This window comes from Cetorhinus maximus, unplaced genomic scaffold, assembly GCF_964194155.1.
Source record: "Cetorhinus maximus unplaced genomic scaffold, sCetMax3.hap1.1 HAP1_SCAFFOLD_163, whole genome shotgun sequence".
Classification (NCBI taxonomy): domain Eukaryota; kingdom Metazoa; phylum Chordata; class Chondrichthyes; order Lamniformes; family Cetorhinidae; genus Cetorhinus; species Cetorhinus maximus.
The window spans coordinates 718,879-733,564 of record NW_027596151.1 but is presented as its reverse complement, the minus strand read 5'-3'; the positions used below and the strand labels follow the sequence as shown (position 1 = coordinate 733,564).

The following is a 14,686-nucleotide window of genomic DNA, read 5'->3' as shown; positions in this document are numbered from 1 at the left end:
TGAATGGTGGTGGACAATTAAGCCACACACTGGAGGAGGAGACTCCACAAATATCCCCATCCTCAATGATGGAGGAGCCCAGAACATCAGTGCAAAAGATAAGGTGGAAGCATTTGCTACAATCTTCAGCCAGAAGTGCTGAGTGGATGATCCATCTTGGCCACCTCTGGAGGTCCTCAGCTTCACAGATGCCAGTCTTCAGTCAATTCGATTCACTCCATGTGATATCAAGAAACGGTTAAAGGGACTCTATATGGGCCCTGACAATATTCTGGCAATAGTGCTGAAGACTTGTTCCAGAACTTGCCGCGTCCCTAGCCAAGCTGTTCCAGTACAGCTACAACACTGGCATCTACCCGGCTATGTGGAAAATTGCCCAGGTATGTCCTGTACACAAAAGGCAGGACAAATCCAACCCGGCCAATTACTGCCCCATCAGTCTACTCTCCAACATCAGTAATGGAAGGGATCATCAACAGTGCTATCAAGTGACGCTTGCTTAGTAATAACCTGCTCACTGACAATGGGAATCAGGGGGGAAACTCTCCGCTGGTTGGAGTCATACCTAGCACAAAGGAAGATGGTTGTGGTTGTTGAAGGTCAGCCATCTCAGCTCCAGGACATCACTGTAGGAGTTCCTCAGGGTAGTGTCCTCGGCCCAACCATTTTCAGCTGCTTCATCAATGACCTTCCTTCCATCATAAGGTCAGAAGTGGGGATGTTCGCTGATGATTGCACAATGTTCAGCATCATTCGCGACTCCTCATATACTGAAACAGTCCATGTCCAAATGCAGCAAGACCTGGACAATATCCAGGCTTGGGCTGACAAGTGGCAAGTCACTTTTGTGCCACACAAGTGTCAGGCAATGACCACCTCCAACAAGAGAGAATCCAACCATTGCCCCTTGATGTTCAATGGCATTACCATCACTGAATCCCCCACTATCAACATCCTGGGGGGGTTACCATTGACCAGAAACTGAACTGGACTAGCCATATAAATACTGTGGCTACAAGAGCAGGTCAGAGGCTAGGAATCGCGCGATGAGTACCTCACCTCCTGACTTCCCAAAACCTGTCCACCATCTACAAGGCACAAGTCAGGAGTGTGATGGAGTACTCTCCACTTGCCTGGATGAGTGCAGCTCCCACAACACTGAAGAAGCTTGACACCGTCCAGGAGAAAGCCTGTTTGATTGACACCCCATCCACAAACATTCACTCCCTCCACCACCGACGCACAGTAGCAGCAGTGTGTGTACCATCTACAAGATGCACTGCAGGGAATCACCAAGGCTTCTTCGACAGCACCTTCCAAACCCATGACCACTACCATCTAGAAGGACAAGGGCAGCAGATAGATGGGAACACCACCACCTGGAAGTTCCCCTCCAAGTCACTCACCATCCTGACTTGGAAATATATCGCCGTTCCTTCACTGTCACTGAGTCAAAGTCCTGGAACTCCCTCCCTAACAGCACTGTGGGTGTAGCTACACCACATGGACTGCAGCGGTTCAAGAAGGCAGCTCACCACTGCCTTCTCAAGGGCAACTAGGGATGAAACCCCGCATCCCCTGAATGAATTTTTTTTAAAAGTCCGCATTATTGGTGGTTGCTGCTTCTCCAGCTTGTTTGTCGTGGGGTGGACGGACATTGTGCTTGTCTCCTTGTCACTTCTTCCACTTCTCTGTTGTGTGGGTCATCTCAATGTCCTCTGTGGATGAGGAAGAGTGTTCCTGTGACGCGAAGGTGGTTTGGTGGTACGTTCACCTCTCCTTTCCGTTGTCAGCCACGGCTGGGGTTCCTGCATCTCGGGCTTTGGTCTACCGGCTGAGAGTTGCAGCGTATGCGCGGTGGTTGCAGTGTTGACTGTACAGTGGTACCATCGTCGCGGCAAGAGGAAGAGGCATCTCGGATTGCTGATCACTGTCTTTTACCTCTTCCACTGGAGGCCTTGTAGTTACCTCCTGGGTGGTCGGCTGGTCTGACTATTGAGGGTTTTCTGCGACCTGTAACGAGAATGGACAAACTGGCTTGGCAAACAGATAAGACAGTTCAGAGCTGAAGTCCAGTCGGAATACTCTGTGTTTTTTTGTTTGAGTACTCAGGACAGTGCATTTCTGTTTGGTGGATGACAGTGGTTGCCGTGACATCATCTGCTGTCTAGGGGAGATCCATGGCTATGCAGGCATCTCTGCTCAGGAGAGAGAGAGAGAGAGAGAGGTTGGTTATGGATGGCGTACATCAGCTGGAAGATCAGTTTGCTGCCATACCTTAATGGTTCCAGGATCATACCAATGAGTGGAAATCGGATTCCTTGTGGCCCATAAAGTGGTGTGTCTGTTGTTCAAAGCCAGAGGTTTTTCAGCCATGGTTCTTTATCTGACAGGACTGGTATGCTGGCTCCTGTATCTAATTTAAAATTTGTTAGATGGCCATTGATAGAAATGACCACATTTCCAAAATAAGAAAGCAAGATCTTTCACCTTGCCCAAGAAGCAAGACTGTACGTATTCTGGGTTTGCAGTCTCAACCTCATCTTGGGGCCCTCCATGCGTTTCCGAGTTTGTGCCTTGCCCAGTTTGCCATCGTGTCCAGTCCTATTGTATTGGAAGCACTGGGCTGAACTCGCAGGACATTGACCTTGCCGGTGGGGGTGCTTTGCTCCACAGTGTTGGCATGGTCACTCTGCTGGTCAGTTTGGGAGTTGCGTTCCCTGGCTTAGCGTTGCTGTGTCGTGGCCTGATATGCTGGACTCTTGAGAGTTGGCCTCTGCACCATGTTTTCTTCTCTCCCCTTAAGATTGCCCTATGTTGCTCACAGAGTTCAGACAGTCTAATTATCTGGATTGCCTTGTCCAGGGTGAGATCTTCCTTTGCCCGTAAGTGGTGAGAGAGATCATCGTCTGTCACTCCTACCACTATTCTGCCTCTGAGTTTACACTTTAAATCTCCGTATTCATAGCTTTCTTCCATCCTGTACAGGTCATTGATGAATGAATCGACTGGTTCCCCTGGTAGTTGTACCCTCTTATTGAATTGAGCTCTTTCGAGTATTTTCTTACTACTTAGATTGAAGTAAATGTTGAATAATTTTGATACCTCTTCAAATTTTGCGGACGATTCATTAATGCCCTGTCTTACAGTGCTTTAGTCTGCAATTGGGCCTACCGAGTAAAGCACCGTGTTCACCCTTCTGGCTTTTTATTTAAACCTGAAATGATGCTGTATCTTGATCTTTTCCTCCGAGGTCCCCAATTATGTGATTGACCTGGGCCTTGGATTAGTCTGAATTGATGCGGAAGGTTGGAATTGTGATCCATGAACTTTCCGGATACTGACATGGCATTGCTGTTCACTCTGATTCCCTCTGCTCGCCTGTTTTGGCGGGCTCTACAAAATGGCGATGGCTCTCGTCTTGGGAAAGTTTTTTTTTTAACACTCTTCTTTTGTTTCGGGGTTGACTTTTTAAAACGTCAAAGCGGTCAATTTGGAGCTTCTAGTTGGACAGTCGCGACACTCCCAGAATGTTTTAATTTTTAATTCTCAGTATTCAGGCTCTGACTCGGGTTTTAGCGGCTGGTTTCTTTCAAGCGGCACTTCTCTCACTGAATTGCTTCGAAGATTTCTCAGGACTTGCTGCAGCCTGGAGTTTTGAAAGATTTAGCTCGCCCCTGTACTCTGGGAACCAAAGCCGCACTTCCAAGTCTTCTGTTAAAGTGGGGAATTTTAAATTTCAGCCTCCAGCTCCCAAGCCTTTCTCTCTGCTTCTGAAGCTGCTTTTCAGGTCAGAGTGCTTATTATAAAACTTCTTCCAGCATTTCGATCTGTCTCTGCATTTTAGCAAAGTTCTGGGTTTTATCTCCTTGCTGACTCCATGTCGGGAGGGTGTTGATTACAGAACGTTGTGGCTTAACGTGGTCTTCTGTAGGTTAACTGTAAGTCTTTATTAACTACTTGAACTGTTTACACAGGTACAGTAAAGGGTACAAGCTAAGAGCAGTCTCCATGTTTAGGACCCCCGCCCCCAGCCCTCTCCTTCCTGGAGAAAGGCAGTCCAGCCTGGTCGGTTTTTCCGAATAGCTAGAACTTCAGTTCTGATATCATCTTTGTACAGATAAGCCAGGGAACTACAGGCCAGTGAGTCTCACGTCAGTGGTAGGGAATCTATTGGAGAAAATTCTGAAGGAGAGAATCTATCTCCGCTTGGAGAGGCAAGGTTTGATCAGGGATAGTCAGCATGGCTTTGTCAGAGGGAGGTCATGCCTAACAAATTTGATTGAATTCTTTGAGGAGGTGACCAGGTGTGTAGATGAGTGTAGTGCAGTTGATGTAGTTTATATGGATTTCAGCAAAGCCTTTGACAAGGTCCCACATGGGATACTTATAAAGAAGGCAAATGCACATGGGATACAGGGTAATTTGATAAGGTGGATTCAAAATTGGCTTAGTTGTAGGAGACAGAGGGTGAAGATAAGAGGATGCTTTAGTGACTGGAAGCCAGTGGCATACCACAGGGATCTGTGCTGGGTCCCCTATTATTCGTCATTTATATAAACGACATAGATGACTATGTGGGGATTAGTAAGTTTGTGGATGACACAAAGATTGGCCGGTTGTTAACAGTGAGGTTGAGTATCTTGGGCTGCAGGAAGATATAGACGGGATGGTCAAATAGGCAGATAAGTGGCAGATGGAATTTAACCCTGAAAAGTGTGAGGTGATACACTTTGGAAGGAGTAATTTGACAAGGAAGTATTCAATGAATGGCATGACACTAGGAGGTTCTGAGGAACAAAGGGACCTTGGCATATGTGTCCATAGATCTCTGAAGGCGGAGGGGCATGTTAGTGGGGTGGTGAGAAAGGCATATGGGACACTTGCCTTTATCAATCGAGGCATAGATTACAAAAGTAGGGAGGTCATGTTGGAGTTGTATAGAACCTTGGTGAGGCCACAGCTGGAGTACTGTGTGCAGTTCTGGTCGCCACATTATAGGAAGGATGTGATTGTACTGGAGAGGGTGCAGAGGAGATTCACCAGGATGTTGCCTGGGATGAAACATTTAAGTTATGAAGAGAGGTTGGATAGACTTGGGTTGTTTTCGTTGGAGCAGAGAAGACTGAGGGGCAACCTGATCGAGGTGTACAAGATTATGAGGGGCGTGGATAGGGAGCAGCTGTTCCCTTTAGTTGAAGGGTCAGTCACGAGGGGACATAAGTTCAATGTGAGGGGCAGGAGATTTAGGGGGGATGTGAGGAAAAACTTTTTTACCCAGAGGGTGGTGGCGGTCTGGAATGCGCTGCCTGGGAGGGTGGTGGAGGCAGGTTGACTCACATCCTTTAAAAAGTACCTGGATGAGCACTTGGCACGTCATAATATTCAAGACTATGGGCCAAGTGCTGGTAAATGGGATTAGGTAGGTAGGTCAGGTGTTTCTCTAGTGTCGGTGCAGACTCGATGGGCTGAAGGGCTTTTTCTGCACTGTGTGATTCTGTGATCTTTGCAAACCTTTTTTACACCTTCATTACCCCAATATCCTTTTCATAATATGGAGACCAGAACTGCCATGTTCTCTAAGTGTGGTCTAACCCTTTCTGTTCACTCCGATTGTAAAGAGGAGGGTTTTCTTTCTACCTTTTGAATCATTTGGTCAAGGAATCTAAAACACGGGGAGCCAGTCTCAGGATAAGAGGCCGATCATTTAGGACTGAAATGAGGAGAAATTACTTCACTCAAAGTGTTGTGAATCTGTGGCATTCTCTATCCCAGAGGGTTGTGGATGCTCCATCACTGAACATATTTAAGGCTCAGAATAGACAGATTTTTGGTGTCTCAGGGAATTCAGGGATATGTGGAGCGGGCAGGAAAATGAAACCTAAGGTCAGCCATGATAGGATTAAATGGTGGAACAGGCTCGACAGGTCATCTGGTCTACGCCTGCTCCTGTTTTTTACGTTCTTGTGATCTTGCATTTTTCTCTGAAGGTTGGCTCATCAAACTGCAGGTTATTAGCGCAAGTGCTTTTGTTTCTTGACTAGTCCCTGAGACGCTCCGATTTATGGGTGTTGATCACTCTACGCTCCATCAAGCACCCCAGTTTGGAGCTCTGCTGACTGCTTACCAGAGCTGCTCAATATTTCATGAAATGAGAGAAAAGGCAAAATACTGCAGAGGCTGGAAATCTGAAATAAAAAGATAAAGCAGTGTCTGTGGAGAGAAAGAGAGAGAGAGAGCTCACTCAGGCCTATGGATGTCAGAAATGCAAGGGCAATAACTTGAACCTCGAGCACCTTCTCTCTCTACATCAACCTTCAGTAAATATTGAACACGTGGGCAGACAATGCAGTTTGGAACAAAATAACTGATAACTAGATTATCCTCAATTAATGTTTGTTGCAATCTCAGTTTGGTTAAACCTTGGGCTGCTAACTGATTACATTCTGTGTTCATTTGACTGAATTTTGTCACCCGATAGCTGGGAGATGGGATTCACAGGAATTACCACCACCCCCCCCCCCCACCCCCCAATCGAGGGAGGAAGTGTTTGAGATTTGCATGTTTGGCTCTGTCAGAATTGTCAACAAGGCCCGAGCCGTCCGGAGAGCTATTTCTGTCGCTGACTTATCGGAGAAGCGGTACAGGGGGAGAGCGGTGCAAGGGGAGAATGGCCTGGTCGGAGGAGCGGTACGGGGGGAGAGCGGCCTGGTCGGAGGTGCGGTACGGGGGAGAGTGGTACAGGGGGAGAGCGGCCTGGTCGGAGAAGCGGTACAGGGGGAGGGCGGCCTGGTCGGAGGAGCGGTACAGGGGGAGAGGCACCTGGTCGGAGGAGCGGTACAGGGGGAGAGCGGCCTGGTCGGAGGAGCGGTACAGGGGGAGAGCGGCCTGGTCGGAGGAGCGGTACAGGGGGAGAGCGGTACAGGGGGAGAGGCACCTGGTCGGAGGAGCGGTACAGGGGGAGAGGCACCTGGTCGGAGGAGCGGTACAGGGGGAGAGGCACCTGGTCGGAGGAGCGGTACAGGGGGAGAGGCACCTGGTCGGAGGAGCGGTACAGGGGGAGAGCGGCCTGCTCGGAGGAGCGGTACAGGGGGAGAGCGGCCTGGTCGGAGGAGCGGTACAGGGGGAGAGGCACCTGGTCGGAGGAGCGGTACAGGGGGAGAGCGGCCTGGTCGGAGGAGCGGTACAGGGGGAGAGCGGTACAGGGGGAGAGCGGCCTGGTCGGAGGAGCGGTACAGGGGGAGAGGCACCTGGTCGGAGGAGCGGTACAGGGGGAGAGGCACCTGGTCGGAGGAGCGGTACAGGGGGAGAGCGGTACAGGGGGAGAGTGGCCTGGTCGGAGGAGCGGTACAGGGGGAGAGCGGTACAGGGGGAGAGTGGCCTGGTCGGAGGAGCGGTACAGGGGGAGAGCGGCCTGGTTGGGGGGGAGGCGGTAGAGAGGGAGAGTTTCACTGTCGGGGGGTCAGTGGAGGGGGAGAGTTTCACTGTCGGGGGGGCAGTAGAGGGGGAGAGTTTCACTGTCGGGGGGTCAGTAGAGGGGGAGAGTTTCACTGTCGGGGGGACAGTAGAGGGGGAGAGTTTCACTGTCGGGGGGACAGTAGAGGGGGAGAGTTTCACTGTCGGGGGGTCAGTAGAGGGGGAGAGTTTCACTGTCGGGGGGTCAGTAGAGGGGGAGAGTTTCACTGTCGGGGGGTCGGTAGAGGGGGAGAGTTTCACTGTCGGGGGGTCGGTAGATGGGGAGAGTTTCACTGTCGGGGGGCAGTAGAGGGGGAGAGTTTCACTGTCGGTGGGGTCGGTAGATGGGGAGAGTTTCACTGTCGGTGTGAGGAGCAGGGAGCGTACTAGATTGGAATCGTTGCCCTGTCAGAGCTGCCATCTTTTGAATGAGGTTTTAAGTGGAGTCCCTGACTGATCTGTCATGTTGATGTGAGAGGTTACATGGCACTATTCGAGGAAGAACATGTTCATCCTGGTTTCTTAGCCAACATTTATCCCTCAGCAACGTCTCAGCCTGGTTGTGAGAGCTTTGCTAACTGTGAGAGCCGTTTGCTACAATTCCATCATTGTGACTGTGGCTGTATTTCTGAAGTGTTTCATTGGGCTATGGGGGTGTCCTGCCAGGTGCTTCAGGATGGCAGCAGCTTCCTGTCTGTCAGCTTGAGTTAACATTGATCCAGTGGGTCGGTGTGTGTGTGAACTATCAGCCATGGTGTGTGTTTCGTGTCATTTGAAGCTGCTTGAATACGAACTGTCCAATTTCCCAGGGACTTGGAGCTCTGCCCACTTTCTGCTCAATCTGAAGACTCACTTGACTGTCGGAGAGAGTGGTGGGGGGTGGTGGGGAGGGTGGCGATTGGGGAGATGTCACGTGGTGGGGTAGTGGAGGGGCCTTACCAGAGTACTGTACTCCACTTTCCAAGATCTGCCAGAGAGATCTGCGGCAGCTCAATCAACGCACCCACTTTCCTCAAAGAATTGCCTATGCTGAGGCACTCTGACCATCAGCATTCAAAGATAAAAATAAAAGGATGAGAGGCAACCTTTGACAGCAAGTATTCATAGGAGCTTTCAAGGACAGTGTAAAGTACAGGTGTTTTTTTTTTAAAATGTTGTTGACAAATGTCAGTCAGTAACCTCTGCTCCCTTGTTCTTGATTGGCCAGAACAAGTAGCTGTTTGCTGTATGTGCTGGAAATAGTACAGCGTGTATGGAATACAGGAAAGCCAGAGATATTTTGAGTGTTGAGAGTGACTGAACATATCGAGGTGTACTGTACAGCAGAGGGTGAGTACTGGTGTTTCACTTACCCCCTCACTGTGCCCACATACCAGCTATAGGGTTTCTATAACCTTGTCCCATCGATTCAATGACTGCTTGTGGTTTCACTAACTTCCCTTCCCAGGAACGCTGATGGCCCCTGTCACGGGCCGACCATGGAGTTGGGAGCTGTGAGGACCGGTCGTGTGCTGTTCATTGCTTGTAATTGGCTGGCATCAACTAACACCCACAGTGAGCGTAGTATTGTGTTGCAATAGAAAAGCAAAATGGAACTTGTGTTTATTTAAAGCTATTCAAAGCAGTTTTTTTTTTTTGCAGTGTAGTCACTGTTGTAGGGTACACAGTAAGCTCCCACAAACAGCAGTCTGCGAATGAACTGATAATCTCTTATTTTTTGTGATGCTGAGTGAGGGATAAATATTGGCCAGGATATTGGGGAGAACTCCACTGCTCTTCAAAACAGTGCCCTGAGATCTTTTACATCCACCCAAGCTGGCACACGGGCCCTTGGATTAACGTTGCATCTGACAGAAGGCACCACCAATGGTGCAGCACTCCCTCAGGAGCACAGAATGCATCAGCCTCCATTCCTATGTCTGATCCTCGCAGTGGGACTTGAACCCAGAACGCTGTGACTGAAGCAAGGGAACGACCAACTGAGCCACAGCAGACACACAAGTGGTTGACACTCTGCAGCTCCCTTCTAAACAGATTGCCCCTGTTTCACCTCTTTGCCCTACCAAAAATGGTGTGTAAAATTTTGAGGAATTGAAATGTGGTTTCTCTTTTGTATTTGTGAGATGCAGGCTGAGGGTGGTTGGTACTTCTCAACCTGATGATGGAGCCTTCAATGACTTGAGTGAATTGATTTTATAGAATCCAAGGTGATGACTAGAATACCAATCTAGACACTTGAGCACCGAATCAAGCTTGACCCTTCAATGCGACACTGAGGGAATGCAGTCAGAAGGAAGGCATTGAGAAAGCATGGAGCTATACTGAGAGAGTGCGGGGCGGAGGGAGGAGCTGAGAGAGTGCGGGGCGGTGGGAGGAGCTGAGAGAGCGCGGGGCGGTGGGAGGAGCTGAGAGAGCGCGGGGCGGTGGGAGGAGCTGAGAGCGCGCGGGGCGGTGGGAGGAGCTGAGAGCGCGCGGGGCGGTGGGAGGAGCTTGGAGAGTGTGCGGGGCGGTGGGAGGAGCTGAGAGAGCGTGGGGCGGTGGGAAGAGCTGAGAGAGCGCGGGGCGGTGGGAGGAGCTGAGAGAGCGCGGGGCGGTGGGAGGAGCTGAGAGAGCGCGGGGCGGTGGGAGGAGCTGAGAGAGCGCGGGGCGGTGGGAGGAGCTGAGAGAGCGCGGGGCGGTGGGAGGAGCTGAGAGAGCGCGGGGCGGTGGGAGGAGCTGAGAGAGCGCGGGGCGGTGGGAGGAGCTGAGAGAGCGCGGGGCGGTGGGAGGAGCTGCACTGAGAGTGCGGGGCGGTGGGAGGAGCTGAGAGAGCGTGGGGCGGTGGGAGGAGCTGAGAGAGTGCGGGGCGGTGGGAGGAGCTGAGAGAGCGCGGGGCGGTGGGAGGAGCTGAGAGAGCGCGGGGCGGTGGGAGGAGCTGAGAGAGCGCGGGGCGGTGGGAGGAGCTGAGAGAGCGCGGGGCGGTGGGAGGAGCTGAGAGAGCGCGGGGCGGTGGGAGGAGCTGAGAGAGCGCGGGGCGGTGGGAGGAGCTGAGAGAGCGCGGGGCGGTGGGAGGAGCTGAGAGAGCGCGGGGCGGTGGGAGGAGCTGAGAGAGCGCGGGGCGGTGGGAGGAGCTGAGAGAGCGCGGGGCGGTGGGAGGAGCTGCACTGAGAGTGCGGGGCGGTGGGAGGAGCTGAGAGAGCGTGGGGCGGTGGGAGGAGCTTGGAGAGTGTGCGGGGCGGTGGGAGGAGCTGAGAGAGCGCGGGGCGGTGGGAGGAGCTGAGAGAGCGCGGGGCGGTGGGAGGAGCTGAGAGAGCGCGGGGCGGTGGGAGGAGCTGAGAGAGCGCGGGGCGGTGGGAGGAGCTGAGAGAGCGCGGGGCGGTGGGAGGAGCTGAGAGAGCGCGGGGCGGTGGGAGGAGCTGCACTGAGTGCGGGGCGGTGGGAGGAGCTGAGAGAGCGCGGGGCGGTGGGAGGAGCTGAGAGAGCGCGGGGCGGTGGGAGGAGCTGAGAGAGCGCGGGGCGGTGGGAGGAGCTGAGAGAGCGCGGGGCGGTGGGAGGAGCTGAGAGAGCGCGGGGCGGTGGGAGGAGCTGAGGGAGTGCGGGGCGGTGGGAGGAGCTGAGGGAGCGCGGGGCGGTGGGAGGAGCTGAGAGAGCGCGGGGCGGTGGGAGGAGCTGAGAGAGCGCGGGGCGGTGGGAGGAGCTGAGAGAGCGCGGGGCGGTGGGAGGAGCTGCACTGAGAGTGCGGGGCGGTGGGAGGAGCTGAGAGAGTGCGGGGCGGTGGGAGGAGCTGAGAGAGTGCGGGGCGGTGGGAGGAGCTGAGAGAGCGCGGGGCGGTGGGAGGAGCTGAGAGAGCGCGGGGCGGTGGGAGGAGCTGAGAGAGTGCGGGGCGGTGGGAGGAGCTGCACTGAGAGTGCGGGGCGGTGGGAGGAGCTGCACTGAGAGTGCGGGGCGGTGGGAGGAGCTGAGAGAGTGCGGGGCGGTGGGAGGAGCTGAGAGAGCGCGGGGCGGTGGGAGGAGCTGAGAGAGCGCGGGGCGGTGGGAGGAGCTGAGAGAGTGCGGGGCGGTGGGAGGAGCTGAGGGAGCGCGGGGCGGTGGGAGGAGCTGAGAGAGCGCGGGGTGGGAGGGAGGGCAGGGCGGCGGGAGGGAGCGCGGGGCGGCCGGAGGGAGGGCGGGGCAGGGCGGAGGGGGGCGAGGCTGGCCGGAGGGGGCGGGGGAGGAAGCGCGGGGCGGCGGGAGGGAGCGCTGGGCGGCGGGAGGGAGCGCGGGGCGGCCGGAGGGTGGGCGGGGCAGGGCGGAGGGGGGGCGGGGCTGGCCGGAGGGGGCGGGGGAGGGAGCGCGGGGCGGTGGGAGGGAGCGCGGGGCGGCCGGAGGGAGGGCGGGGCAGGGCGGAGGGGGGGCGGGGCTGGCCGGAGGGGGCGGGGGAGGGAGCGCGGGGCGGTGGGAGGGAGCGCGGGGCGGTGGGAGGGAGCGCGGGGCGGCCGGAGGGGGCGGGGGAGGGAGCGCGGGGCGGTGGGAGGGAGCGCGGGGCGGTGGGAGGGAGGGAGGGGCGGTGGGAGGGAGGGCGGGGTAGTCGGAGGGAGGATTTTAATAACGTTCTGTTTTTCTATTCTTCCTACCAAAGTGATCAATCTGACATTTTCCCACATTAAAGTTTGTGTCAGCTTCTTTCGCACTCACTTCCCCGTCTGTATCCCTTCGCAGACTTTGTGTATCCCCCTCACAGCCTGTTTTCCTGCCTCTCATTGTCATCAATAAACTTGCCTACAGTGCAGTCTGTCCCTTCATACGCGCCGTGAATCTAGATTGTAAATAGCTGGACTGATATTTTCAGTTTCCCAGTCTGCACGGAGCTTTCCAGGTTGTAGGGAAACTCTGGAAGTGTCCCTGACTGGACACATGAGCCCACCAGCTGTCCCTCGGTGCGCACACATGCCTGTCTCTTGTGTGTGTTCTCTACTGTTTCAAGAGAACGGAGACACTGGAATGAGTTAAAGAAAATTACTGTGGGTGCTGGAAATCAGAAAATAAAAATGGGAAAAGCTGGAATCACTCGGCAGGACCCACGGAAAAACTGCCTCCTGGTTCCTACCCACTAGAATGAACGATTCTGTCCTGATGAATTGGTTCCGCTTGGAGCCAGAGGCACATGTGGGTCTGTAGTGGCTGCTTTTGACTGACAGAAACAGAAGTGGGCTGTGGATTTTGAAAGATGTTTCGTTCCCGGTTGCACAAGTCAGTTCTCTGTGGTGCACTGGATAATGTGCTGGTGTTTGAGGGCAGGAAGGAAGCCCTGAGAAGCACCCAGCTCTCCTTTCCTCTCGAAGAACGCCAGGCTCCTTCGGCTCCGGTCCCCTGGCGAATGCCCCGGGCCCCTGTCCCTCTTCTTTCTCCGCCCCCCCACCCCCTCAGAGAGGGTGCTGTGTTCCCTCTGTTCCCCCACCCCCCCCCATTTGGAGGGTGCCATGTTCCATGTTAAGGGCCTTATACCCCTCCCCTCTCCCTCCACCCCCCTCACCACCCTGCAGGGTGCCCCGCCCCCAAGGGTGCCATGTTATCTCGGCCCCTGCAGTTTTAGTGGGGGAGGGAGTGAATGTTTAAGGTGGTGGGTGGGGTGCCGACCAAGCGGTTGCTGCTTTGAGCTGTGCATTGTGATTAAGCCACTGGACTGGTAATTTAGAGGCTTGGACTAAAGTTCAAGTCCCTTCACAGCAGTTTGTGAATTAAATCCACCCAGAATATAAAGCTCGTCTGGAGCGAAGCTATCAGGTTGTCATTCAAACCCGCCTGGTTCATCAATGTCCTTTGGGAAGGAAGCCTGTCGTCGTCCTATCGTCTGGTCTACATGTGTCTCCAGACCCATAGCACTCTGGCTCCTAAATGCCCTCAGAAATGGCCTAGCGAGACACAAAGACCCCACCTTCTCAAAGACAGCTCGGGAAGGGAAATCAGTGCTGACCTTTCCAGTGATGCCCAGGACCCCTGAATGAATGAATGATAAACTCCCACCCTATCCTAATTCCGGCAGCTTACTTCCTCTGTAAACATCCCTCCATCAGTGTGAGGGAGGAGTGTGACTTGCTTCCGGTCTCTGTCCAGTACTATTCGGGAATGGGTATTGAGAAGCGCACAGGGAATGGATACGACTGCAGGGCTCTCTTCCGGAGGACGGTGCGGGATTGTCGGGGACTCCATGTAAAAGTGAATGGAAGTCTCTGCAAGGGCACGTTCCTGCTCGTAGGGTCGAGACCATCTAGATTTAACTGGTGGAGTGAGCAAATGAGCCCTGGAAATGGGCAGGAGTCAGCGGAGGGGAGTGTGGGAGCTGGAGGAGTAACTGTCTGCTCTTTTTTTCTGTCTCTAGCTATGGCTGGGATGAGCTGTGCCTGAAGGTGTGGTGCAGCCTGGCTGGGATGCTGCTCCTGAGGAGGCTGGTACCCAACTGAAGGGAATGTTGCGGTGGGCAGTGCATCTGGAAGGAGGTCCACGGAGGGTGAACCACGCTGCTGTGGCCGTGGGACATAGAGTCTACTCGTTTGGTGGATATTGTTCTGGGGAGGATTACGAGACGCTGCGGCAGATCGACGTGCACGTTTTTAATGCAGGTAAACACCGAAGGATGGGCGTGGTGCTGGTGAAGAAGGGCCTGTGACTCCTGTTTCTCCACCTCTCTGACCTCGTCTTTTTGTTGATGCTGAATGTCTCCTGAGCTTCTGCCGGCCTGATTCTGTAGCTGGGTAACCAGATACAGAATTAACCCCATAGCTGGTGTTCCCTCCCTCTCTGCTGGTCACCGAAGCCATTCAGCCCCTCGTTCCTGTTCTGCCGTTCAATTTAATCCAGGCTGAGCTGCTGATAACCCAGCTGAGATTGGATGGGAACTCACTGTGTGGCTCGATGATTCGGTTCAGTGTAGGAGCAGGGAGATTTCAAGGTCTAGTGAACAAAATGTTGGTCTTTGTGTCAAAGGGGGTGCCAGGGAGGTCTGAGTTATGTTCTAGTACTTGCAGGGGAACAATGTCACTGGTCATGTTAACGGGCAGGCTGCATAGAGTAGGATTGCAGTTCCTCTTTCTGGGTGGACACTCCTAAGATTCTCCGTGTGCGTTCTAACATCCCAGGCTGCAAAGTTTAAAGTTTTCTTTCTTTGACCATGAAGACGGTGATCCCGCAGTATGTGGTCCCCCAGCCAGGAGGAAGTGGGACAGCCTATTTTGAGAGCACCTTTTCTAGATCCTTCCCCATTTGAGGTCAGCAG

General features: G+C 54.0%; 1 protein-coding gene across 3 annotated transcripts in view; it reads left to right on the top strand.

Moving 5' to 3' along the window:
- The window catches only part of klhdc3 (kelch domain containing 3), a 125,553-nt gene that overhangs the window by 17,485 nt on the left and 93,382 nt on the right, over positions 1–14,686 (top strand). For all 3 annotated transcript variants that reach the window (XM_078534959.1, XM_078534957.1, XM_078534958.1), the window contains one exon: positions 13,793–14,033. In XM_078534959.1, the coding sequence (XP_078391085.1) occupies positions 13,880–14,033 (154 nt within the window). In that variant the 5' untranslated portion in view covers positions 13,793–13,879. The remainder of the gene's footprint in view (positions 1–13,792; positions 14,034–14,686) is intronic.